This window comes from Somniosus microcephalus, chromosome 14 (genome assembly GCF_052327205.1).
Source record: "Somniosus microcephalus isolate GS21.2 chromosome 14, FLI_Smic_1.0, whole genome shotgun sequence".
Classification (NCBI taxonomy): Eukaryota; Metazoa; Chordata; class Chondrichthyes; order Squaliformes; family Somniosidae; genus Somniosus; species Somniosus microcephalus.
The window spans coordinates 121239386-121265932 of record NC_141000.1 but is presented as its reverse complement, the minus strand read 5'-3'; the positions used below and the strand labels follow the sequence as shown (position 1 = coordinate 121265932).

At 47.8% G+C, this 26547-nt stretch overlaps 1 protein-coding gene across 3 annotated transcripts in view; it reads right to left on the bottom strand.

Annotated features, from left to right (window-relative positions):
• Positions 1 to 26547, bottom strand: part of ncam2a (neural cell adhesion molecule 2a) — a 659443-nt gene that overhangs the window by 510647 nt on the left and 122249 nt on the right. For all 3 annotated transcript variants that reach the window (XM_086007257.1, XM_086007258.1, XM_086007256.1), the window contains one exon: positions 8198 to 8315. In XM_086007257.1, the coding sequence (XP_085863383.1) occupies positions 8198 to 8315 (118 nt within the window). The remainder of the gene's footprint in view (positions 1 to 8197; positions 8316 to 26547) is intronic.

Genomic DNA, 26547 nt, shown 5'->3' with positions numbered 1-26547 from the left:
TAGGAACATACAATTTGTTAGACAATAGAAGACCAAGGTCCGATATATTCTGGGAGCACTTGATGGGGCAGTGGATACTCAATATACTCTACATGCTGAACCTGACTTGATCTGACTTGGGAGTGCTGGATACTGTCTGCCCCCCAGCAGTGGCAGCATACTGTCTATATTCCCCTCTACCTCCTTGTGTTAGCCACAGCTCAGTGGGTGGCACTCTCGGCTCCCAGTCAGAAGCTCGAGGGTTCATAGTCCCACTCCAGAGGCTTGAGCACATAATCCTGGCAATGGCGAGGGAGCGCTGCACTGTCGGAGGTGCCGTCTTTTGGGTGAGACGTTAAACCGAGGCCCCATCTGCCTTCTCAGGTGGACGTAAAAGATCCCACAGAACTATTTGAAGAGGAGCAGAAGAATTCTCCCGGTGTCCTGGCCAATATTTATCCTTCAATATATTATCTGCATCTCATTGCTGTTTGTGGGAGCTTGCTGTGCGTGAATTGGCAGCCCCGTTTCCTACATTACAACAGTGACTGCACTTCAAAAAACACTTCATTGGCTGAGAAGCGCTTTGGGACATCCTGAGGTCATTAAAAGAGCTATATAAATCTAAGTCCTTTCCTTTGTCTGAGAAAAATACACATATAGACAACAGCAGAACTGAACCTTGACATGCTATTGTGTTTAAAATCTAACAAACTAAATAGAGTCCTGAATTCATCAATCATCTTGAATGCAGAGTAACTGTTCAAATCATAGAATAATACAGCACAGAAGGAGGCCATTCGGCCCATCTTCCCCATAGCAGTGTAACTTTTTCCCCTTTATTCAATTCCCTTTTATTACCATTGAAGCTGTATCCACCGCCCTTTCAAGCAGCGCATTCCAGGTCACAACAACTCGCTGCGTAAGATATTTTATTCCTCACGTTGCCTCTGGTTCTTTTGCCAATTATCTTAAATCTGTGTCCTCTCTTTACCAACCCTTCTGCCACTGGAAACAGTTTCCCCTATATTTACTCTATCAAAACCCTTCATCATTTTGAACACCTCTATCATATCTCCCCTTAAGCATCTCTGCTCTAAGGAGAACAACCTCAGTTTCTCTAGTGTCTCCACATAACTGAAGTTTTTCATCCCTGGTACCATTCTAATAAATCTCCTCTGCACCCTTTCTAAGGCCTTGACATCCTTCCTAAAGTGTGGCACCCAGAATTGGACACAACCCTCCAACTGGGGCATAACCAGTGTTTCATAAAGGCTTAGCATAACTTCCTTGCTTTAGTTCTCTATCGGTGAGAAATGGAGTCGCTCCCCCTTTGGGGTGCTAACTTCGCCGGGGCGCTACTTTTAGTGCCCTGGAAAAATTAGTGTCCCCGTGGCCGAAATTGAGTGGTAGCGCCCCAAGAGGGAAGTGGGGCGTTACTGGAAGTGCCCCGCCTCCCTCTTGGGGCGCTGCGAGGGAATATCGTGGCGCTACATGCCGTGGTACTGCAGGCCTTCCTCCCCTTCTTAAAGGGGAGGGGCCTTGCGCAGCGCGACCCGGGACCCAGCTGGGCCACCGGGGATCGGAGTGCCGGCAAAAGAGCCCGGCACTCAAGGGAAGTGCCGGGCTCATGGAACGCAGCCGGCACTCCGCGGGGGGGGTGGCGGGTCTGGAGGCCGGGGACGGCAGCGGAGGCAGGTGCTGGTAGGCAGCCAGCAACAAAAATGGCCGCCCTGCACCTCGCCTTTAAATAGCGCCGCCCCGGCCGCAGGTAGGCCCCCCTGACCCTGTCGGACATAGCGTCCAGCGGTAAGTCAGGGGGCGCTGCCGAAGATCGAGGCCGGGGCGCGAGTGGGGCACTGCGCACATCGAGGATGTCATCGCCGGCGGCGCAGCGTCGTGGGGCGCTAACAGTTAGCGGCGCCGCTAACATCCCGCTGAATTTCGCGGGAGGCATTGGCGGCGCCACGCCCAGGCGCTTGTTGCTTTGCATCTCGTTAGCGCCCTCTTAGGGCACTAAGGGGAGGCGCAAAGCAACTGAATTTCTCCCCCTATGCCTCTATTTGTAAAGCCAAGGATCCTGTAAGCCTTTTTAACAGCCTTCTCAACTTGTCCTGCCACCTTCACAGACTTGTATACGCACACTCCCAGGCTTCTCGGTTCCTGCCCCGCCCCCCCTTTAAAATTGTACCATTTCATTCATATTGTCTCTCCTCACTCTTCCTACCAAAATGAATCACATCACACTTCTCTGTGCTAATATACATCCGCCATGTGTCTGCCCTTTTCACCAGTCTGTTTATGTTCTCCTGAAGTGTGTTATTATCCTCCTCACTGTTTACTACATTTCCAAGCTTCGTGTCATCTGCAAACTTTGAAATTATGCCCTGTATACCCAGAGCATAAACAGAGAGTAGTGGTGAACGGTTGTTTTTTCAGACCAGAGGAAGGTATACAGTGGTGTTCCCCAGGTGTCGGTTCTAGGACCACTGCTTTTCTTGATGTACATTAATGACTTGGACTTGGGTGTACAGGGCACAATTTCAAAATTTGCAGATGACACAAAACTTGTAAGTATAGTGAACAGTGAGGAGGATAGTGATAGACTTCAAGAGGACATAGGCTGGTGGAATGGGCAGACACGTGGCAGATGAAATTTAATGCAGAAAAGTGTGAAGTGATAAATTTTGGTAGAAAGAATGAGGAGAGGAAATATAAACTACAGGGTACAATCCTAACGGGGGTGCATGAACAGAAAGACCCGGGGGTATATGTGCACAAATCACTGAAGGTGACAGGGCAGGTTGAGAAAGCAGTTAAAAAAGCTTATGGGATCCTGGGCTTCATAAATAGAGGCATAGAGCACAAAAGCGTGGAAATTATGATGAACCTTTATAAAACACTGGTTCGGCCACAACTGGAGTATTGTGTCCAATTCTGGGCACCGCACTTTAAGAAGGATGTGAAGACCTGAGAGAGGGTGCAGAAAAGATTTATGAGAATGGTTCCAGGGCTGAGGGACTTCAGTTATGTGGATAGACTGGAGAAGCTGGGGGTTTTCTCCTTAGAGCAGAGAAAGTTGAGAGGAGATTTGATAGAGGTGTTCAAAATCATGAGGGGTCTGGACAGAGTAGATGGAGAGAAACTGTTCCCATTGGCGGAAGGGTCGAGAACCAGAGGACACAGATTTAAGGTGATTGGCAAAAGAACCAAAGGCAACATGAGGGAAATCTTTTTACGCAGCGATTGGTTAGGATCTGGAATGCACTGCCTGAGCGGGTGGTGGAGGCAGACTCAATCACGGCTTTCAAAAGGTAATTGGATAAGTATCTGAAGGAAAACATTTTGCAGGGCTACGGGGAAAGGGCGGGGGAGTGGGACTAGCTGAAATGCTCTTGCAGAGAGCCGGCACAGGCTCGAGGGGCCAAATGGCCTTCTTCCGTGCTGTAACCATTCTATGATTCTATGATTTTAAGTCTAGGTTATTAATATATATCAAAGTATCAGTGGTCCCAACACCGAACCCTGGGGGGGCACCACTGCATGTTTCCCTCCAGTCTGAAAAACAACCGTTCACCACTTCTCTCTGCTTTCTGTCCCTTAGCCAATTTCATAGCCATGCTGCCACTGCCTCTTTAATCGCATGGGCTTCAATTTTTCCAACAAGTCTATTATGTAGCACTTCGTAAAACGCCTTTTGAAAGTCCACATACACAGCAGCAACCGCACTACCCTCATCAACCCTCTCCGTTACTTCATCAAAGAACTCAATGAAGTTAGTCAAACATGATTTGCCTTTAACGAATCCGTGCTAGCATTCATTTATTAACACTTATTTTTCCAAGTGCCAATTAATATTGTCCCGGATTAACGTCTCTAAAAGCTTCCCCACCACCGACTGTAGGCTGACTGGCCCGTAGCTGCCGGTTTGATCCCTCGCCCCTTTATTGGACAGGGGTGTAACAGTTGCAATCCTCCAGTCCTCTGGCACCACTCCTTTATCTGAGGAGGATTGGAAGATTGTGGCCAGAGCCTCCGCAATTTCCCCCCCCTTACTTCCCTCAGCAACCTGGGATGCATCCTATCCGGACAAACTTAGAGCACTGCCAACCTTTTAAGTACCTCCTCTTTAGCTATTCTTATTATCCTATTTGATTCCTCAATGACCTCCACCTTTACTGATCATTGGCAGCATCATAGAAACATAGAAGATAGGAGCAGGAGTAGGCCATTCGGCCCTTCGAGCCTGCTCCGCCATTCAATGAGATCATGGCTGATCATCCAAATTCAGTACCCTGTCCCTGCCTTCTCCCCATATCCCTTGATCCCTTTAGCCTTAAGAAATATATCCAACTCCTTCTTGAATATATTTAATGAATTGGCCTCCACTGCCTTCTGTGGTAGAGAATTCCACAGGTTCACCACTCTCTGGGTGAAGAAATTCCTCCTCATCCCTGTCCTAAATGGCTTACCCTTTATCCTTAGACTGTGACCCCAGGTTCTGGACTCCCTGCCATCGGGAACATCCTTCCTGCATCTAGTCTGTCTAGTCCTGTTAGAATTTTATAAGTTTCAATGAGATCCCCTCTCATTCTTCTAAACTCTAGCGAATATAAGCCCAATCGACCCAATCTCTCCTCATACGTCATTCCTGCCATCCCAGGTATCAGTCTGGTGAATCTTCGCTGCACTCCCTCCACGGCAAGAACATCCTTCCTCAGATAAGGCGACCAAAACTGCACACAATACTCAAGGTGTGGTCTCACCAAGGCCCTGTACAACTGCAGCAAGACATCCTTGTTCCTGTACTCGTACCCTCTCGCTACGAAGGCCAACATACCATTTGCCTTCTTAACCGCCTGCTGCACCTGCTTTAGTGAAGACAGATGCAAAGTACTCATTCAGTACCTCAGCCACACCCTCTGCCTCCACAAGAAGATCTCCTTTTTGGTCCCTAATCGGCCCCACCCTTCCTTTGACTATACTTTGCCATTTATATGTTCATTAAAAACTTTTGGGCTCCCTTTTATGAGACATGCTAATCTATTCTCTCTTTGACCCTCTTATTAATTTATTTTAGTTCTGACCTATACTTTTTGCACTTAGCTTGTTTCTGTACTGAATTATCATAAGCCTCCTCTTTCTGTTTCATTTTAATTTAATCTCCGTGGCCTAGAAGCTCGGCTCCGTAACGCCAGATTTTGGAGTCCAAACTGACGTCCGCGCTGCACGGGCAATTCTGGTGTGGGCCACGCCAGACGCTGTTTTGAAAATCGCCAAACAAGAGGCATCGTTTACCCACGTCTGAAGCAGGTGTTTGGCCATTAACATATTCAAATAAGAGGCCGAACGCCTGCTCCTGCTCCCTCTTGCAAATTTGGTTTGCGTCTGAGGCGGCCGGCACCAGCGATGTTTACCCACCCTGGGAAAACCAAGGCGAAACAGCACAGAATTTTAAAAAAGTTAAGTACTTACCATTATCACCGCCGCTCCTGGTCCCAAGATCTCCAACCTCACTCCTGACTCCGACCTCCAGGCCTGCCCGATCGCACCCCAAATCCGGCCCCGACCTCCTAGCCTGCCCCGACTGCAATGCTGATCCCCTAACAATACTACAGCCCCCCCACCCCCACTCTTCCTCCGACCCCGGCCTCGACCTCCCAGACCCCCCCCCCCCCCCAACAGCAATGCTGACCCTCCCAATAATAATGCAGGCCACCCAATCTTCCTCCATCCCCGGGCCCGACCTCTTAGCCCTCCCCAGCATCACTACGAAACCCCCAACAATACTGCAGGCCCCCTACCCCCTGATCTTCTTACCCGACCCCCGACAGCCCTCCGATCGCAGACTCCGAGGCCCACTCATTCCTCCTTCAGACCCACGCTATGCAGCCCAATAACGTATCTGGAAATTAGAGCTCCTACCGCAGCGCCATCTACAGGCTAATGAGGTCTGAGGAACAAAATCTGACGCTCCTCCGATCTCCACATTTGAGCACGCGGGGGCTGTTCGCACTCTGCGGGTAAGGCATCCAGAAATGGATGGCTACTGAATTTCTAGGCCTATAGTCATCCAGGGAGCTCGAGCTTTGGATGCCCTTCCTTACCCCTTCGTGGGAATGTGTCCAGTCTGAACCCGAACTATCTCCTCTTTGAAAGCCTCCCATGGCCCATTCACTGTTTTACCTGCCAATCTTTGATTCCAGTCCACCTGGGCCAGATCCCTTTTCATATTCACTGAAATTAGCCCTCCTCCCGCTGAATATTTTCGCATTTGATTTTTCCTTGTTCTTTTCCACAACTACGCTAAACCTAATGATATTGTGATCACTGTTTCCCAAATCCTCCCCCACTGAAACATACTCCACTTCATTCCCCAGAACTAGATCCAGCACTGCTTCCTTCCTCGTTGGGCTGGGAACATGCTGATTGAGAAAGTTTGCTTGTACACATTTCAGGAATTTCTCCCCTTCTTTGCCTTTTGCACTGTTACTATCCCAGTCTATATTAGGATAATTGCAGTCTCAATTATCACTACTCAAAAGTTCTTGCATCTTTCTGCAATTTGCCTGCAAATTTGTTCCTCTGTCTCCTTCCCATTATTTGGTTGCCTATAGTATACACCCCGCAGCATAATAGCTCCTCTATTGTTCCTTAATTCTAACCAAATGGATTCTGCTTTTGAACCCTCAAGTACATCATCTCTTTCTAGTGCTGTAACAGTATCTTTGATCAATACTACCACCCTCCCTCCTTCTCTATCTTTCCTGAATGCATCGTAGCCGGGAATATTAAGTGCCCGTACCTCCCCTTGTTTGAGCCAGGTCTCTGTTATTGCCACTATATCATAATCCCATGTGGTTACTTGCGCCGCCAGCTCACCAAACGTATTTACCACGCTCCGCGCATTTACGCACATGCACTCTAAACCCATCTCAGTCTGCCTCGCACTTTCCCCTGTTCGATCCCTCTGATGCTGTTTCTCTCTCCCAGTCCTCAGTGCACCTTGTATCTACTCTCTAATGCTTCATCCTGGTGTCCACCCCACCTCCACCCCAGCCAAAGTAGTTTAACCCCCCACCCCCATAGCATTAGTTAACCTCCCTAGGAGGACATTGTTCAGTTACGACCAGCCCTGTTCAGTTACGACTCGTCCATCTTGTACAGGTCCCTCCTGTCCCAGAACTGGCCCCAATGCCCCAAGAATCTGAAGCCCTCCCTCCTGCACCATTTCTCCAGCCACACACTAACGTGTCTTATTTTACTGCTCACCAGCACTTGGCACTAGGGATAATTGAGAGATTACTAACTTTGAGGCCCTGCTTGACGTAATAAAGCCCACAACGCAAGGCTTTAATCAACTTGTTTCAAAACATGGAGGTCTAGTTATCTTTCACTAGTTCAAAATGTCCTGGGCAAGCTGGGTCCACGCCCGAGTATTTATACTCCTTGGATGGCGCCACCAGCTGGCTGTCCAGTGTTATTTCATGAATCTTTCTTCATGGATCATAAGATTCATAACACTGCTCGTTAACTTCCTCCCTAGCTCCTGAAGCTCTGTCTCTTCGCATTCCCCGAGTCAGGGTTGGTTTTCCGGTTGGATTATTTTTAAAGCTGAGACTCGACCATCCCCTCGCCCTCGGGTTGCCAACTCTGGTTGGACGTATTCCTGTAGCTTTCATCGGATGACCTCCTGCCTCCAACCGCCCCGCCCAGTAAAGCAGCCTTTCACACCCCCCGCTGACCCTCTCTACTCTATAAACTAAGAAAATTGTTCAAAGAAAAGTTTTTAAAACTGCACAAATTTTTTAATGCCCCGATGATTTTTTTCCTCCCGGTTTTGTTCCCAGCAGTGTCCGGGAGATTAATCTTTAATTCCTGGAAACTCCAGGACAATCCTGGAAGGTTTGCAACCAATGATCCCTCTAACCAGTTCCGACGAAAGGTCATCGACCTGAAATGTTAACTCTGTTTCTTTCTCCACAGACGCTGCCTGATCTGCTGAGCATTCCCACCATTTTCTGTTTTTATTTCAATGCTCCCGCCAAATTATTTTTGGTGCGCGGTCCCTTTAAATTTGCTGCGCGGTCACATGCGCGGTATCTGAGAGGGAACAGCTGGTGAGCGGCCCGCGTGGTGCCGTCCCGACTGCTGTGCGGCCGCGCACGCGCGCAGCTTAGAGGGATCATTGTTGGGCAAAGCTGACCTCCCCCCTTACCTGTACCAGCTGATGTTGGGTTCTGGGGATCCAGTCGCAGTGCACATCAGCGTCACGGACTCCTGGCGATCTTCCGTTGCATTCGCTGACCTCTTGGGCACATGAATTACGGGAGGAACTAGAGTGAGTTAGAACGGAAAAGGAGAGAAAGGAAAAGGGTAAGTGAGTGCAAGGGGTCACGGAGGTCACTGACCAATCAAAGCTCGTTACAAGCAGAATACTGCGGATTCTGCAAGTCAATTTCTATCCAGGTTTTGGCGGAAGGTTAGCCTCTCTCCATCTTCACGGATGCAGCTTTTCCAACATTGTCTGTTTATGCTTTCCTTTACAATACAATTTGAACTTGAACGGATCACTCAACAACTAGACCAAGCTGAGCCAGGAGCGAGCAGAGAATCGCTGCCCAAACCGCTCACAGGTCAACTGAAGAAATTGTTCCTTTTTTTTTTTACACAGCATTACATAGAATATACGGCACAGAAACAGGCCATTCGGCCCAACCAGTCCATGCTGGCGTTTATGCTCCACACGAGCTTCATCCCGTCTTTCCTCAACTAACTCTATCAGCATAACCCTCTATTCCCTTCTCCCTCATATGCTTGTCCAGTCTCCCCTTAAATGCATCTATACTATTCGCTTCAACCACTCCCTGTGGTAGCGAGTTCCACATTCTCACCACTCTCTGGGTAAAGAAGTTTCTTCTGAAATCTCTATTGGATTTCTTGGTGACTATCTTATATTGATGGTCTCTAGTTATGCTCTTCCCCACAAGTGGAAACATTCTCTCTGTATCCACTCTATCAAAATCTTTCATAATTTTAAAGACCTCTATTAGGTCACCCCTCAGCCTTCTTTTTTCAAGAGAAAAGAGACCCAGCCTGTTCATCCTTTCCTGATATGTACACCCTCGCATTTCTGGTATCATCCTTGTAAATCTTCTCTGCACCCTCTCCAATGCCTCTATATCCTTTTTATAATATGGCGACCAGAACTGTACGCAGCACTCCAAGTGTGGTCCAACCAAGGTTCGATACAGGTTTAGCATAACTTCCCTACTTTTTAATTCTATCCCTCTAGAAATAATCCCTAGTGCTTGGTTTGCTTTTTTTATCTTTTCTCTTCTGGTGTGAGGGTCTAATAGAATGATACAGCACAGGAGGAGCTCATTCGGCCCATCATGCCTGTGCCGGCTTTTTGAAAGAGCTTCCCAATAGTGCCCCCTTCCCCTGCTCTTGAACTCCTCCATTTTGACTGCTGCCTAGTTGCTTCTCCCCGGCCAATAATCATCTGCGAGTGTAAGGGCAGTCGGTCCGAGGCCCCCCCTCAACCAATCGCGCTCCGAGTCCAGCCGCTAGCAGCTGCCTCATGACTGTCAGCACAGCGGCAAGGCCGAGATCAGGAACTCAATAGAGTGGCGGCAGAAGCTTTGTCCCACCATTCCGCGACACAGCGATTCAATCTATGGTTGCCAACCTTCCAGGATTGGCCCGGAGTCTTCAAGAGTTAAAGATTAATCTCCAGGACACTGCTGCGAGCAACACCCGGGAGAAAACTCATGGGGGCAATAATTATAAAAATATTGGAGATGGATGGGGAAAAAAGGCTGTCTGACTGACAATCAAGAATCGTCCAATTGGGTAATGAAGAGTGTCTTTGCTTTCCAATTGGGCGTGGGAAGGTGGGGCTCCATTGGGATGGACATGTCGGGCGACCAATGGTGGGAATGTAGGGGCGGGGCCGTTGGAGGAAGGCGGTCATGTGATAAAACCAAGACTACATCCAACCAGAGTTGCTGGAGGCTAATTCCACCAGGTATGTTGTAATGTAACAGTCAAAATCCAATCCTGTTCCTACCTGACAAACACATACATTTCTTCAGAGTATGGTGATTAATAGCTGGATTAATAATTGACAGCCGTGCCTTCAGCTCCCAAGGTCCTAAGCTCTGCAATTCCCTCTCTAAACCTCTTTACCTCTCTTTCCGCCTTTAAGACGCTCCTTAAAACCTACCTCTTTGACCAAGCTTTTGGTCACCTGCCCTAATATTGCCTTATGTGTCTCGGTGTCAAATTTTGTTTGATAATCGCTCCTGTGAAGCGCCCTGGGACGTTTTACTATGTTAAAGGTGCTATATAAATGCAAGTTATCATTGTTGGAGCCTTGAGATCAGTTTTCCCTTTCTAGCTCAAGGGGGTGCTGAGGATGAATCTTCTTCTTAGGCAGTCCTTCGGAACCGAGAATGACTTGCTTCCACACTAAAAATGAGTTCTCAGGTGACTGCTGAGTCCAATGCGGGACCTGCAGTCTCTGTCACAGGTGGGGCAGACGGTGGTTGAAGGGGCGGGTGGGTGGGGTGCTTGGGTTGACGTGCACTCCTTCCGTTGTTTGTGCTTGGCTTCCGCTTGCTCCCGGCGAAGAGACTCGAGGTGTTTGGCGCTTTCCCGGATGCTTTTCCTCCACTTTGTGCGGTCTTGGGTCAGGAATTCCCAGGTGTCGATGGGGATGTTGCACTTTTTCAAGGAGGCTTTGAGGGTGTCCTTGAAGGGTTTCCTCTGCCCACCTCGGGCTCTCTTGCCATGTCAGAGCTCCGAGTAGAGCACTTGCTTTGGGAGTCTCGTATCGGGCATGTGGACGATGTGGCCCGTCTATCGGAGCTGATCGAGCGTGGTCAAAGCTTCAATGCTGGGGATGTTGGCCTGAGCGAGAACACTGCCATTGGTGCGCCTATCCTGCCAATGGATTTGCAGGATCTTGCAGAAGTTCCTCAGGGCAGTGTCCTAGGCCCAACCATCTTCAGCTGCTTCATCAATGACCTTCCCTCCAACATAGGGTCAGAAATGGGGATGTTTACTGATGACTTCACAGTGTTCAGCGCCATTCACAACTCCACAGATAATGAAGCAGTCCATGCCTGTATGCAACAAGATCTGGATGAAGTTCAGGCTTGGGCTGATAAGTGGCAGGTAACATTCACGCCACAGAAGTGCGAGGCAATGACTATCTCCAACAAGCGAGAGTCTAACCACCTTCCCTTGACATTCAATGGCATTACCATCGCTGAATCCCCCACCATCAACATCCTGGGGGTCACCATTGACCAGAAACTTAACTGGACCAGCCACATAAATACTGTGGCAACAAGAGCAGGGCAGAGGCTAGGTATTCTGCGGCGAGTGTCTCACCTCCTGACTCCCCAAAGCCTTTCCACCATCGACAAGACTCAAGTAAGGAGTGTGATGGAATACTCTCCACTTGCCTGGATGAGTGCAGCTCCAACAACACTCAAGAAGCTCGACATCATCCAGGACAAAGCAGCCCAATTGATTGGCACCCCATCCACCACTTTAAACATTCGCTCCCTCCACCGCCGGCGTACCGTGGCTGCGGTGTGTGCCATCTACAAGATGCACTGCAGCAACTCGCCAAGGCTTCTTCAGCAGCACCTCCCAAACCCGCGACCTCTTCTACCTAGAAGGACAAGGGCAGCAGGCGCATGGGAACACCACCACCTCCAAGTTCCCCTCCAAGTCACACACCATCCTGAGTTAGAAGTATATCGCCGTTCCTTCATCGTCGCTGGGTCAAAATCCTGGAACTCCCTCCCTAACAGCACTGTGGGAGCACCTTCACCACACGGACTGCAGCGGTTCAAGAAGGCGGCTCACCACCACCTTCTCAGGGGCAACTAGGGATGGGCAATAAATGCCGGCCTTGCCAGCGATGCCCAGATCCCATAAAGAAATTAAAAACAAACACAGCAGCAGACTGGGAAGCTAAGCCGACACCTTCTTAATCTTTATAGGTCTTTCCACACCTGACAGTTCATTTACCTAACGAGACATCAGATTGAGACAATAGCTGTTTTCTTTGTTGAATAAATTGTGATAGAAGTTTTTTTAATTTTATGGTTTGCTGACATGAAATATTACAAGCTGGTTTATTTATAATAGTGTACCATTTAATTGGCACCAACATGCAGTCTTGGCACTCAGTGGAGGTGACAGGGAGATGCTCTCCTCTGTTGCAGTCGCTTCACAAACTCAGTTTTAAAAATCATATTTTTTGTTTACAATCAGATGCCGCAAGTCAAAAAAGATTCAGTGAACACTCTGCTTAAATGATTAAAATAGACCAATGCGGAGCTAGGATTGAGACAGTTCCAGGGGTCAAATGGGAAAAAAGAAAATCACCTGAATACATTATGTAAATCAGCAGTCTTTCAATATCCAAGGATTATAAACTGCAGGGAGCGTACATCTATTTAAGTTGTGGTGTTGCTGGGGTCTGGAGTTCAGACACATAGAGAGGACAGAACATGGAAACAGAATGCCTGTAATGTGAACAACAAGCACGCTGCAGAAGCCTGTGGGGAGGCCTAGTTAATTGGTTCGGTTGAATAGGCTCCTGTGACTCCGAGCATCTGCAAGCATCCCACAGAATGTCAGCTAGCCAACTCTGGATCGGCACCTTCCTGGAGGATTCAATCCCGCCTCCGACTGCCCCACCCCTACACTCCCACTATTGGTCCATCTTCCAGACGGCGCTGCCTTCCCACGGCCAATTGGAAAGCGAGCAGACTCTTTGACACCCAATTTTGACACTACCTTTCAAATAGCTTCTGGACTTCACTCGCCTGCCTTGGACAGCGGTTCGTCGATGCTCCGGGCCGGCCCCATCCTGTTTATGTCGGCTTTGTCCTCCCATGGGACCTCTGACTTTGACGCTGGTCTCCCTACTATTCACAGAATCACAGAATCACAGAATCCCCACAGTGCAGATAGAGGCCATTTTGGCCCATCGAGCCTGCACCGACACATATCCCACCCTATCCCCGTAACCCCACGTATTTAATCCCCTAACACTAAGGGTCAATTTATCATAGCCAAATCAACCTAACCCGCACATCTTTGGACTGTGGGAGGAAACCGGAGCACCCGGAGGAACCCCACGCAGACACAGGGAGAATGTGCAAACTCCACACAGACAGTCGCCCGAGGCCAGATTTGAACCCGGGTCCCTGGCGCTGTGAGGCAACAGTGCTAACCACTATGCCACCGTGCCCCCCGGTGTCCCCAACCTATTCCCTGCTACTACCAGGAAATATGTATCCCATTAATTACTACTTTTAACCAAGCCTATGTAACCTGAGCTTTTCCCTCTGTTCATTCATGTGCGCACTTTGGCTGTCGCTCCGGACCCAAGCCATTCAATACTTTACCACTTTTTCTCCCCCTTTCCCTTTTCCCTTTATCCCTTCCTGACTGCTCTCTCCAGTCGTCATGCCTCCTTTCATCTCTCCTCTCTCGGATACTCTGCCCTCCCAAGTCCCTACCCCAGTCCTTCATTACTCTTCGACCTTCCAACTCTCCTGCTGCCGTCCCAGGTTTGACTCCCTCTTAGATAAGCCCACAGCTTCCCTCTGTGCCTCTCTTGGCATCCTACGAAAGGCCCATCAAGGCACATGTCGCTGCCTCCTTACGAGCAGCAACCCCAACTGTCCCATCCTACTCTCTCGCCGACCTTCCTGCCCAGCGCGCCCACTGGGGGAAAATCTTGCCAATCTCCTCCCCGTTCAACTCATCCCCCCCCAGCGCTGACACTGTGGATGCTAGCAGTGCGTCAGCCATCACCGACCCTCTCCACATCTCCCTCCAGAATGTCCATTAAGAACATAAGAACATAAGAAATAGGAGCAGGAATAGGCCATTCGGCCCTTCGAGCCTGCTCTGCCATTCAATGAGATCATGGCTGATCTTCTGCCTCAATTCCATTCACCGGCCCTATCGCCATATCCCTTGATGCCCTTACTAGTCAGAAATCTATCGACTTCTGTTTTGAATATACCCAATGACTGAGCCTTCACAGCCCTCTGGGGTAGAGAATTCCAAAGATTCACCACTGTATGAAGAAATTTCCTCTCATCTCAGTCTGAATGGCCTACCCTTTATCCTGAGGCTGTGGCCCCTGGTTCTAGACTCCCCAGCCAAGGGAAACATTCTCCCATCCACGCTATCAAGCCCTGTAATAACTTTGTATGCTTCAATGAGATCCCCTCTCATTCTCCTGAATTCAAGAGAATACAGGCCTAATTTATTCAATCTCTTCTCATACGACAGTCCCGCCATCCCAGGAACCAATCTCATGAACCTTCATTGCACTCCCTCTATGGCAAGTATATCCTTCCTTAGGTAAGGAGACCAAAATTGTGCACAGTACTCCAGGTGTGGTTTCACCAAGGCCCTATATAATTGGAGTAAGACTTCTTTACTCCTGTACTCAAATCCTCTTGTAATGAAGGCCAGCATACCATTTGCCTTCCTAATGGCTTGCTACATCTGCACATTCACTTTCAGTGACTTATGTACAAGGACACCCAGATCCCTTTGAGCATCTGCATTCACCATTTAAGAAATACTCTGCCTTTCTGTTTTTTCCACCAAAGTGGATAACTTCACATTTATCCACATTATAATCCATCTGCCATGTTCTCGCCCACTCACTGAGCCTGTCGAGATCCCCTTGAAGCCTCTTCACATCCTCTTCACAACTGACACTGCCAACTAGCTTTGTATCAGCAGCAAATTTGGAAATGTTACATTTAGTCCCCTCATCCAAATCATTGATATAGATTGTGAATAGCTGGGGCCCAAGCACTGATCCTTGCAGTACCCCACTAGTCACAGCCTGCCATCCTGAAAAAGACCCATTTATCCCTACTCTTTATTTTCTGTCTGATAACCAATTCTCAATCCATGCTAGTATATTACCCCCAATTCCATGTGCCCTAATTTTGTTCACCAACATCTTGTGTGGGACTTTATTGAAGGCCTTCTGAAAATCCAAATACACTACATTTACTGGTTCCCCTTTGTCTACTCCACTAGTTACATCCTCAAAGAACTCCAATAGGTTTGTCAAACAGGACATCCCTTTCATAAATCCATGTTGGCTCTGCCCAATCTTACTATTAGTTTCTAAGTGCCCAGTTATTGCATCCTTTATAATAGATTCCAGCATTTTCCCAACTACTGATGTGAGGCTAACAGGTCTGTAGTTCCCCATTTTCTCTCTCCCTCCTTTCTTAAATAGCGAGGTTACATTTGCTATCCTCCAATCTGTAGGAACCGTTCCAGAATCTATAGAATTTTGGAAGATGACAACCAATACGTCCACTATCCCAATGGCCACCTCTTTCAAAACCCTAGGATGTAGGTCATCCGGTCCTTGAGATTTATCAACTTTTAGTCCCATTAATTTTGCTAGTACTATTTTTTTACTAATAATAATTTATTTAGGTTCCTCATTCTCACCACACCCTTGGTTGACTTATGAACAAGGCCCTTGTCATCCATGAGCTTATCATGGATGATTGCATCGACATCATGGCCCTGACGGAAACTTGGCTGAGGGGTGATGACACCTTACCCTTAAATGAAGCCTCCCCGCCTGGCTATACCTTCCACCACTTGCCCCACTCAGACCGCCGTGGTGGCGGTGTGGCTATCATCACCAAATCGCACCTTGGTCTGTCCTCCTACTCCTCTGGCACTTTCTCCTCCTTTGAGCATCTCACCTTATTCCATCCCTCTCACCTCTCATTTAAAATTCTTGTTCTCTACTGCCCACCCAAGTACCATAAAAATGTTATTACCGAGATATCTTCACTGCTTTTCTCCCTCAGCCTCTGCACCGAGCGGCTTCTCATCCTTGGTGATATCAACCTCCATCTCAATTCATCATGCTCTCTCTCCTCTGAGTTCATTATCCTCCCTTAATCTCTCCCTCTATGTAAACTCCCCAACCCATATTCACGGTCACCCCCTCGACCTTGTCATCTCTCGTGGCCTCGCTACTCCCAGCGTGTCAATCGCAGATAAGACCATCTCTGACCACTTCCTCGTATCGCTTTTCACCCACCCCCCGCAACCCTACTTCCTCCTGTGACCGCCCCTGGAAAAAACTCTCTCCCAACTCTTTTACAACTGTACTTATGAAATCCCAACTGTCCAGCCTTTAGCCCTCCATTCATCACAACATTTCTGCAGCTACCGATCTGCTCAACCACACCCTCACCACCTCCTTTGATGCCCTAGTCCCTATTAAAACAATGACTCTCTCTCACCCTGGCTGTTCCCCCTGGTATGGCCCTCATCTTTGCTCCCTTAAGTCCAAGAGACGCAGACTTGAACGGATATGGCGGACAACTGGTTTACCCATTCACTGCCAGATCTGGCTGGACCACATAAAGCATTACCGGGTCCTGCTCTCGTCTGCCAAAATTACTCACTATTCCCGAGTCATTTTGGAATGCAAAGATAAACCCCAGCTTCTATTCTCAACTGCTAACCATCTTCTTAAACCCCTCTCCCCTGTCTCCTCCACCCTCACCTCCAACAACAAATGTGAGGAGCTCATGGACTTCTTTGTCTCTAAGATTGAGACCATCCGTTCAGCTGCCTCCACCACTCCCTTCCTTCCCCTAACCCACTGGGCCAAACTTCCTCGAAAGCTACCCCCTGCCCTAGCCCTGAACTCACATCTTTCTCCAGTTTCTCTCCGATCTCCCTTCATGACCTCTCCGTGCTCATCTTGTTCATGAGACCCACTTCCTGCTCCCTCGACCCTGCTCCCATCAAACTGCTGACCATCAAACTTCCTTTTCTGGCTCCCATGTTAGCTGACATTGTTAACGGTTCTTCTCTCCTCCCTGAAATGTGCCATCATCACCCCTCTCCTCAAAAAACAACCCTTGACCCCTCCGTCCTTGCAAACTACGGCCCCATCTCCAACCTCCCTTTCCTCTCCAAAGTCCTTGATGTGTTGTCACCTCCCAAATCGTGCCGTTCTTTCCCGCAATTCCATGTTTGAATCCCTCCAATCAGGTTTCCGCCTTTCCACAGTATCAAAACAGCTCTCATCAAAGTCACAAATGACATCCTTTGTGACTGTGACAAAGGTAAACTATCCCTTCTCATCCTTCTTGACTTGTCTGCAGCCTTTGACATGGTTGACCACTCCATCCTTCTCCAACACCTCTCCACCATCGTCCAGCTGGGTGGGACTGCACTCGCCTGGTTCCATTCTTATCTATCTAATCGTAGCCAGAGAATCGCCTGCAATGACTTCTCTTCCCGCTCCTGCATCGTTACCTCTGGTGTCCCCAAAGGATCTATCCTTGGCCCCCTCCTATTCCTCATCTACATGCTGCCCCTTGGCGACATCATCTGAAAACACAGCATCAGTTTCCACATGTAGGCTGATGACACCCAGCTCTACCTCACCACCACTTCTCTCGACCACTCCACAGTCTCTAAATTGTCAGACTGCTTGTCTGACATTCAGTTCTGGATGAGCAGAAATTTTCTCCAATTAAATATTGGGAAGACCAAAGCCATTGTTTTCGGTCCCCACCACAAACTCTTTTCCCTAGCCATTTACTCCATCTCTGTCCCTAGCATCTGTCTGAGGCTGAACCACACTGTTTGCAACCTAGGTATCATATTTGACCCTGAAATGAGCTTCCAATCACATATCCGCAGCATAACTAAGACCGCCTATTTCCACCTCCGTAACATTGCCCGTCTCCACCCTTGCCTCAGCTCATCCGCTGCTGAAATCCTCATCAATGCTTTTGTTATCTCTTGACTAGACTATTCCAACACACTCCTGGTTGGCCTCCCACATTCTACCCTACGTAAACGTGAGGTCATCCAAAACTCGGCTGCCCGTGTCCTAACTTGCACCAAGTCCCGTTCACCCATCACCCCTGTGCTCGCTGGCCTGTATTGGCTCCCGGTTAAGCAACACCTCGATTTCAAAATTCTCATCCTTGTTTTCAAATCCCTCCATGGCCTCACCCCTCCCTATCTCTGTAATCTCCTTCAGCCCCACAACCGCATCCCCATCACCTCCCCCCCCACCACCCCGATATCTGCGCTCCTCTAATTCTGCCCTCTTGAGCATCCCCGATTATAATCGCTCAACCATTGGTGGCCGTACCTTCTGTTGCCTAGGCCCTAAGCTCCGGAATTCCCTGCCTAAACCTTTCTGCCTCGCATTAAGACGCTCCTTAAAACCTACCTCTTTGACCAAGCTTTTGGTCACCTGCCCTAATTTCTCGTTATGTGGCTTGGTGTCAATTTTTTTTGTCTTATAATACTCCTGTGAAGCACCTTTGGATGTTTTACTACTTTAAAGGTGCTATATAAATACAAGTTGTTGTTGTTGTTGTTATTGGCTTCATCTTGACTCAGTCAAGCAGCCTTTGTGCCCCAATCCCCAATATTTTTATAACTGATAAAGTGTTCAAAGAAAATGAAACACAAACACTTTTTTTAAATGCCCCTTGGCAATGCTACAGGTCAGTGTGTGTGACAAAAATCAGGCCCCTGGGTCATCCATTTTGGATTAAAGAAAGATAGATCTGAGTATTATGTAAATGGTGAAAAGCTCGGAACAGTGGAGGTTCAAAGAGATTTAGGGGTCCATGTACACAGATCACTAAAATGTACAAAAAATAATTAAAAAGGCAAATGGACTGTTAGCCTTTATAACTAGAGGGCTAGAATATAAACTGGAGGAAGTTTTGCTGCAGCTGTACAAACCCCTGGTTAGACCACATCTGGAGCGCTGTGTACAGTTCTAGGCACTGCACCTTAGAAAGGATATTTTGGCCTTGGAAACATAGAAACATAGAAGATAGGAGCAGGAGTAGGCCATTTGGCCCTTCGAGCCTGCTCCGCCATTCAATGTGATCATGGCTGATCATCCAAATTCAGTACCCTGTCCCTGCCTTTTCCCCATATCCCTTGATCCCTTTAGCCTCAAGAAATATATCCAACTCTTTCTTGAATATATTTAATGAACTAGCCTCCACCGCCCTCTGTGGCAGAGAATTCCACAGGTTCACCACTCTCTGGGTGAAGAAATTCCTCCTCATTTCAGTCCTAAATGGCTTACCCCTTATCCTTAGACTATGACCCCTGGTTCTGGACTCCCCCGCCATCGGGAACATCCTTCCTGCATCTAGTCTGTCCAGACCTGACAGAATGTTATAGGTTTCGATGAGATCCCCTCTCAATCTTCTAGACTCCAGTGAGTATAAGCCCAGTCGACACAATCTCTCCTCATACGTCATTCCTGCTCCTCATACGTCATTCCTGGGAAGGAGGGCAGCGCAGATTGACCAGAATGTTACCAGGGCTCCAAGGGTGAGATTATGAGGAGAGTCTTCATAAAGTAGGCTTGTATTCCCTGGAATGTAGAAGGTTAAGGGGTGATTCAATTGGGGGTTTTTGCTAGGAATTGAGAGGGTAGATAGAGAGAAACCTTTACCGCTGGTGGGGGAAGACTAGGACAAGGGGACATAACGTTAAAATCAGAGCCAGGCCATTCAGGAGAGAAATTAGGAAACACTTCTTCACGCAATGGGTGGCACTCCATCCCACAAAAAGCAGTAGAGGCCGGGGCTCAATTAATAATTTCAAATCTGAGATTGCTTGAATTTTGCTAGACACGGGTATAAAAGGATATGGAGCCAAGGCAGATGGATGGAGTTATAATACAGATCAGCCGTGATCTCATTGCATCATGATCACTGAATCCGACCTAAAATGGCAATCGGGGTCCTATTTACCCCATAGTATGCCGATTCCCACATTAAAATGGACTTATCGCCTGAAACAGGCAGGTGCTTCGGACACCCATCGGTAGGCCCCCTTTCAAAATGGAGCGGTGAGGCAACCGACCCTCATTTTGAGGTCATTACCGGCCTGTTAATGCCAGGCGAGTGGCAGTGAACACCAACCCCATGGTGTTCTAAGCCATCATATTACCCTAGTTTTTTGTAATTTGTTCTGGGGATATGGGTGTCGCTGGCCAGCCTGAATTTGTTGTCCATCCCAGTTGCCTTTGAGAAGGTGGTGGTGAGCCGCCTTCTTTGTGAACTGCTGCCGTCCGTATGGCAAAGGCACTCCCGCAATGCTGTTAGGGAGGGAGTTCCAGGATTCTGACCCAGCGACGATGAAGGAACGGTGATATATGGCCAAGCTAAGATGGAGGTGATGGTGAACCTGGAGGTGATGGTGCTCCCAAAATGTTGTCCCCACTAAATTTCCACGCTTCCCTCACCCCAGGGAATATCTATGACCCACCAGAGTTCAAGAAAATCAAGATAGCATGATGATTTCCACCAAGCTGTAGACATTACTTAGGTTGTTAATGGATGTAGGAGCACACATTTCATCCAGTGCTCAACACAGTGATGAAGCACAGCCCGAGTTTCTTCTTCCATTACTGAACTTGTAACACTAATGGCTACTAAAAGAAATAAATGCTGGAGGAAGGGAATCAGCCACAGGAAAGAAAAGGTCTATTATTCACGCATTGTTGGGTCTCGTTGACGATGAGGAATATATGACTTCTTGTTGCTTAGGCTCCATAGAAACTCATTTTCTATTATGACATTCCTAGGGCACAATGCCCTTGGTCGGTGCCTTTTCTGCATTAACCCCTCGCGAGACAGCAATGTTTATTTTTTTCCCCGCTGTTAATTTTTCTTCCTGTTTCCCTTTTCTGGGCTTCTCGATGCCGTGCGTCATTCACCAGCCTGTGCAATTGGACTCACTTGCTACCAAGATCTGCGCCGGTGTCCCACGGCAACCATATGGGTACGGTAGCATAGTAGTTATGTTACTGGGCTAGTAATCCAGAAGCTACAGCCCCCTGTGGGGCTGTGGACTAATGATCCAGAGGCGCGAGTTCAAATCCCACCACTGCAGCTGGAAATTTAAATTCAGTTAATTAAATAAATTGGGAATAAAAAGCTAGTATCAGTAATGGTGACCATGAAACTATCGGATTGTCACTAATGTCATTTAGGGAAGGAAATCTGCCACCCTTACCCGGTCTGGCCTAAATGTGACTCCAGATCCACAGCAATGTGGTTGGCTCTTAACTGCTCTCTGAAATGGCCGAGCAAGTCACTCAGTTGTACCAAAGTGCGTTCAAAGAAGATGGACTGCAGCGGTTCAAGATGGCGGCTCACCACCACCTTCTCGAGGGCAGTTAGGGATTGGCAATAAATGCTGGCCTTGCAAATGACGCCCACGTCCCAGGAATGATTTGAAAAAAAATTCTGCCCAGGATACCATACTGTGCAGGTGAGCTCTTTGCATTTCCTTCCACCCGCGGCCTCTACTCGACCGTGTGTGGGGTGGGGGCGGCAGAAATTTTCCTGGGTCCATTTTTGGGCCCAGGATCAACGACTTCGCAGGCAGTGTACACCCCAACCTGTAGGCCTGACGGAGGCCCATGGGCCTCTCAGTTCGGGCACGAGCTTGGCCGAAAACGGACCCAGACCAAAATCTACCCACTGCGTTTCTTTCCCATCTCCTCATAGTTTTAATCATCTCTATCAAATCACCAGCGTCATCTCCTCTCTTCTGACAAAAACAGCCTCAGAGCCGTGATAAGAACGCAATGTAAAGTGCCTCCATGCAACAACAAATCTGACCCAATTTTGAGAGTGAGTTTTACAGGCAACAGGAGGTAGCGTTCACAGAGCAGAGTGCAGGCTAAAGATATTGGGCCAGAAATTCGTGACCAAATGCGTGAGTACGGTCTGGGTACTCACGCATCTGGCCGTTGGAAATGCCGGCGTTCAGCATGCACAGCGCATGCGGGGAACGCCGGCATTTCCAGTCCTCAGAACGAAGGGGTTCATAGGCACAGCGCGTGCGACTGCACAGGCAGCGCTTGCACAGTGAACTTCGTCGATTTCATTCATGGATTCAGTGAGGGTAAGTCCTTACAAGTTACACTTGAAAAAAGCATGTGTAAAGTTGTTCCAAGGCTGCGGAGGAAGATATATTTTATCGTGGAGCTTCTGAAAGGCAATATTTTTGTTTGGGAAAGGGAGGGAAGTTATTTTAAGAAATTTTAAGTAAGTTTTAAAGTTTAAATTTTTTTTTTTTTAAACGGGTTTTCAGAACGGTAGGTAGAAGGAGCAATTGTGGCTGTGTGAATTGAATGTGAAAATGAGTGTTCTAAAATGAGTAATGTAACATTTCCAGCACTTTTAAGAAAGAAACTTTTCATCAGTAATAAGTAATTATGTATGTATGTCCGCATATATTCCTTTACGTATATGTATGTATGTTTTATATTCCTTTACTTATGTGTATGAATGTATGTTTTTAATTATGATTTTCCAATAAGTTACTTTCTCTGAAAGTCATAATTAAATAATACATTCATACACATAAGTAAAGGAATATATACATAACACGCAAAGGAATATATACAGACATACATACTTTCAGAAGCTCCACGATAAGAAATATCTTCCTCCACAGCCTCTGGAGCAACTGTACCCATGCTTTTTTCATGTGTAAGTTGTAAGGACTTGACCTCACTGAAAGCATGAATGAAAGCGGCGAATTTTACTGCGCACGCGTTCTGCCTCTGAACCCCTTCGTTCAGAGGACAGGAAATGCCGGTTTTCCCCGCATGCGCTGTGCATGCTGAAAACCGGCATTTCCTCCGGCCAGACGCGTAAGTACCCCGACCGTACTCGTGCATTTGGAAGGGAATTACTGGGCCAACATTTTACATGTCAATAAAATGAAAAATTTAACAATTGCACGATTTGCCCCCTCGCATCTGCGACTGAGGGTCCAAGGAGGTGCATTGCGCAAGAGGTCATCGTCGTACGTATCCTCACACTGTTCCCTTTCGGGAACTGTATGAAGTGGTGGAAGGATTTATGGCCGTGATTAACGCTCATTCTGTGACCGTAACCATCTTTGAACCAGCCATTAGGGTGGTTAGTCCTATGGCGTGAGGGTTTTACGGGCTCCCACAACCCATCTGAGGGGGGGGGGCCACCCACACCCATGGACGCAAGTATCCTGCTGGATGTCCACCCAGAAATTATAGTTGGAGCTCCGACTCCACTTGCCGGGACTGTCTGGAGTGGGGTTCGAAACCCTACTCCTTCTGGCCCAGCGGCGGGGATGCTTACTGCTACGCAAAAGGCCCACTCCGCACAAAAGGTGACACCCATACGTTTCCTGCGCCTTTTCCCTCCCCGTGACTGGAGCCCTATGCTGCCACTTGAAAGACCAAGCTATCATCTGCCCTTTTTGCGGCGCCTTTGACTTCTCATTACCAATGATGAGCAGGCGCTGCGCCTCCACCTCCTTGAGGAGATTGCTGAGGTCATCATCAGTTCAATTGTGAGTTCTTTTAATGCCGTGAATTGTGCTCATTCCAGCCATTTCACGTTGCTAATCGGATTGGGCCTTTGGCATAGCGGTAGGATCCCCGCCGCTGGGCCAGATCAGGGTAGGGTTTCGAACCCCACTCCAGACAGTCCCGGCAAGTGGAGTCGGAGCTCCGGCTCTAAATTCTGGGTTGACATCCAGTGGGATATTTGCGTCCGTGGGTGTGGGTGGCCCCCCCTCCTTGTATAGCTTGTGGGAGCCCGTAAAACCCTCCCGCCATAGGACTAACCGCCCTAATGGCTGGTTCAAAGATGGTTACGGTCACGGAATGAGCGTTAATCACGGCCATAAATCCTTCCACCATTTCATACAGTTCCCCAAAGGGAACAGTGTGAAGACACGTATGACGACGACATTGCTAAATAAATAAATGGAATTAAAAAAATTCTTTTAGGGCTTTTAAAAGTCTTTAAATTGCTTTAATTCTGTTTAAAACTACTTCAGATTCTTCAAAATAATGTAAACGTTTTTAAAAGTTTATAAAAGTTACCAAAAGCTTCAAAAAACTTCCAAAAACCTATTTAAACTGCTGCTTTGCATGTAAAAATGCTTAGCAGCTTGGCAGAAACATTGGGGGCGTGTCCTGTTAAACTGAGACCTCAAGGGGCGTGTCTCAGTTGCACAGCGCGCTCCAGGCTTCGCGCTGGCTGCACTCCTGGGCGGCATGACGTCAAACGCTGCCCGGGATTCTTCAGATTCAAAATGGAATTCCAGGCGTCCCTGGAGGTGATCGGCAGGCACGTCGGGTAAGTGCAAATCGGGACCTTGCACGCGCGGCAAGCCCCGTTCACGAATTTCTGGCCCAATGAAGATTATTTTTGTTCTCACCGATTACCCAGCACAAAACAGGCCACCTTGGAGAAATTACTAGGCACAACTACTTGAACAATCTTACCTCACAATAGATGGAAGCTTAATTTTCCCAGCAAGGACCCTTCCAATTCTCTGCTCGTAATTGGAAGCACCATGCTTAGAAGCCTCTCGAGTCCTCCATCTGTGTCTCAGCAATTGGTCACGGAAATAAGGGAGGTGTCGGGTGATTTACATGTATGCTAACTTTTTATTACATGGTATCTGTGGGGCTGTAGCAAAAATAAATGAAGCTTTTAAATTCATTCACCGTGATTTATTGGTTTGTAAACGATTATATTTCAAAAACCCTCTTTCATGAGTTTAACCTTATAATGGAGGTACACCTGGGCTGCTGTCGATACCTTTTGAAGTGCGCTCTGGTAAACAGATCCCATGCCTTGATTTTTTTTTTATTCATGAGAACAAAAATAGTTGTTTTTTTATTAAATGTTTTTGTTATTTATTGCTCTGGAGAAGGTTGGCTGCCTTCTTGAACCGCTGCAGTCCATGTGGCTGTTAGGGAGGGAGTTATGCTTCTTTGTGGCGGCTTGGTAAAACTGAATGGCTTGCCAGGCCATTTAAGAGTCAACCACACTGATGTGGATCTGGAGTCACATCAGGGAAACTGCAGCAAGGCACCCTAAAGGGGCATTAGTGAACCAGATGAGTTTTTACAACAATCCAATAGTTTCGTAGCTTTTGTAATACTTAATTAACTGAATTTAATTTCCCTAGTTGGGGTAGATGGGATTTGAACTCACGTCTCCAGATCTTTAGTCCCAATCTCTGAGATTACTCGTCCAGCAACGCAACGACTATGCGATCGTAGCCCCTGGTGTTTGGAGTGCGGTGGTGTAGAGGCCTGGACTAATAATCCGAAGAACCAGAGTTCAATTCCCACCATGGCAGTTTAAGAATTTGAATTCAGTTTAAATAAAAGATTTGGAAATAAAAAAGCTAAGTAAAAGTGTTGGATTTTCATAAAGAAACACCACTGGAAACCTACTGTGCTTACCCGGTCTGGGCCTATATGTGACTCCAGTCCCACATCAACATGGTTGACTTTTGACTGCCCTCTGAAGTGGCCGAGCAAGCCACATCGATGGTATCACAGTCAGGACAACTAGGGGTGGGCAATCAATGCTGGTCCTGCCAACACCACCCGCATCCTGAGAATTCATTTTTTTTTAAGTTGACTCACGCTGCTCAATTTCTACTTATATGATAGTGTAACCCAGATAGTGTAACCCAGGTAGTGTAACCCAGGTAGTGTAACCCAGCGAGTGTAACCCAGGTGGTGTAACCCAGGTGGTGTAACCCAGGTAGTGTAACCCAGGTAGTGTAACCCAGGTGGTGTAACCCAGGTGGTGTAACCCAGATAGTGTAACCCAGATAGTGTGACCCAGATAGTGTAACCCAGCGAGTGTAACCCAGATAGTGTAACCCAGATAGTGTAACCCAGGTAGTGTAACCCAGATAGTGTAACCCAGATAGTGTAACCCAGGTAGTGTAACCCAGGTAGTGTAACCCAGGTAGTGTAACCCAGGTGGTGTAACCCAGGTGGTGTAACCCAGGTGGTGTAACCCAGATAGTGTGACCCAGGTAGTGTAACCCAGATAGTGTAACCCAGGTAGTGTAACCCAGATAGTGTAACCCAGGTAGTGTAACCCAGATAGTGTAACCCAGCGAGTGTAACCCAGATAGTGTAACCCAGGTAGTGTAACCCAGGTAGTGTAACCCAGGTAGTGTAACCCAGATAGTGTAACCCAGATAGTGTAACCCAGATAGTGTAACCCAGGTAGTGTAACCCAGGTAGTGTAACCCAGGTAGTGTAACCCAGATAGTGTAACCCAGCGAGTGTAACCCAGATAGTGTAACCCAGATAGTGTAACCCAGGTAGTGTAACCCAGATAGTGTAACCCAGCGAGTGTAACCCAGCGAGTGTAACCCAGATAGTGTAACCCAGGTAGTGTAACCCAGATAGTGTAACCCAGCGAGTGTAACCCAGGTAGTGTAACCCAGGTAGTGTAACCCAGGTAGTGTAACCCAGATAGTGTGACCCAGATAGTGTAACCCAGATAGTGTGACCCAGATAGTGTAACCCAGGTAGTGTAACCCAGGTAGTGTAACCCAGATAGTGTAACCCAGATAGTGTAACCCAGGTAGTGTAACCCAGGTAGTGTAACCCAGGTAGTGTAACCCAGATAGTGTAAC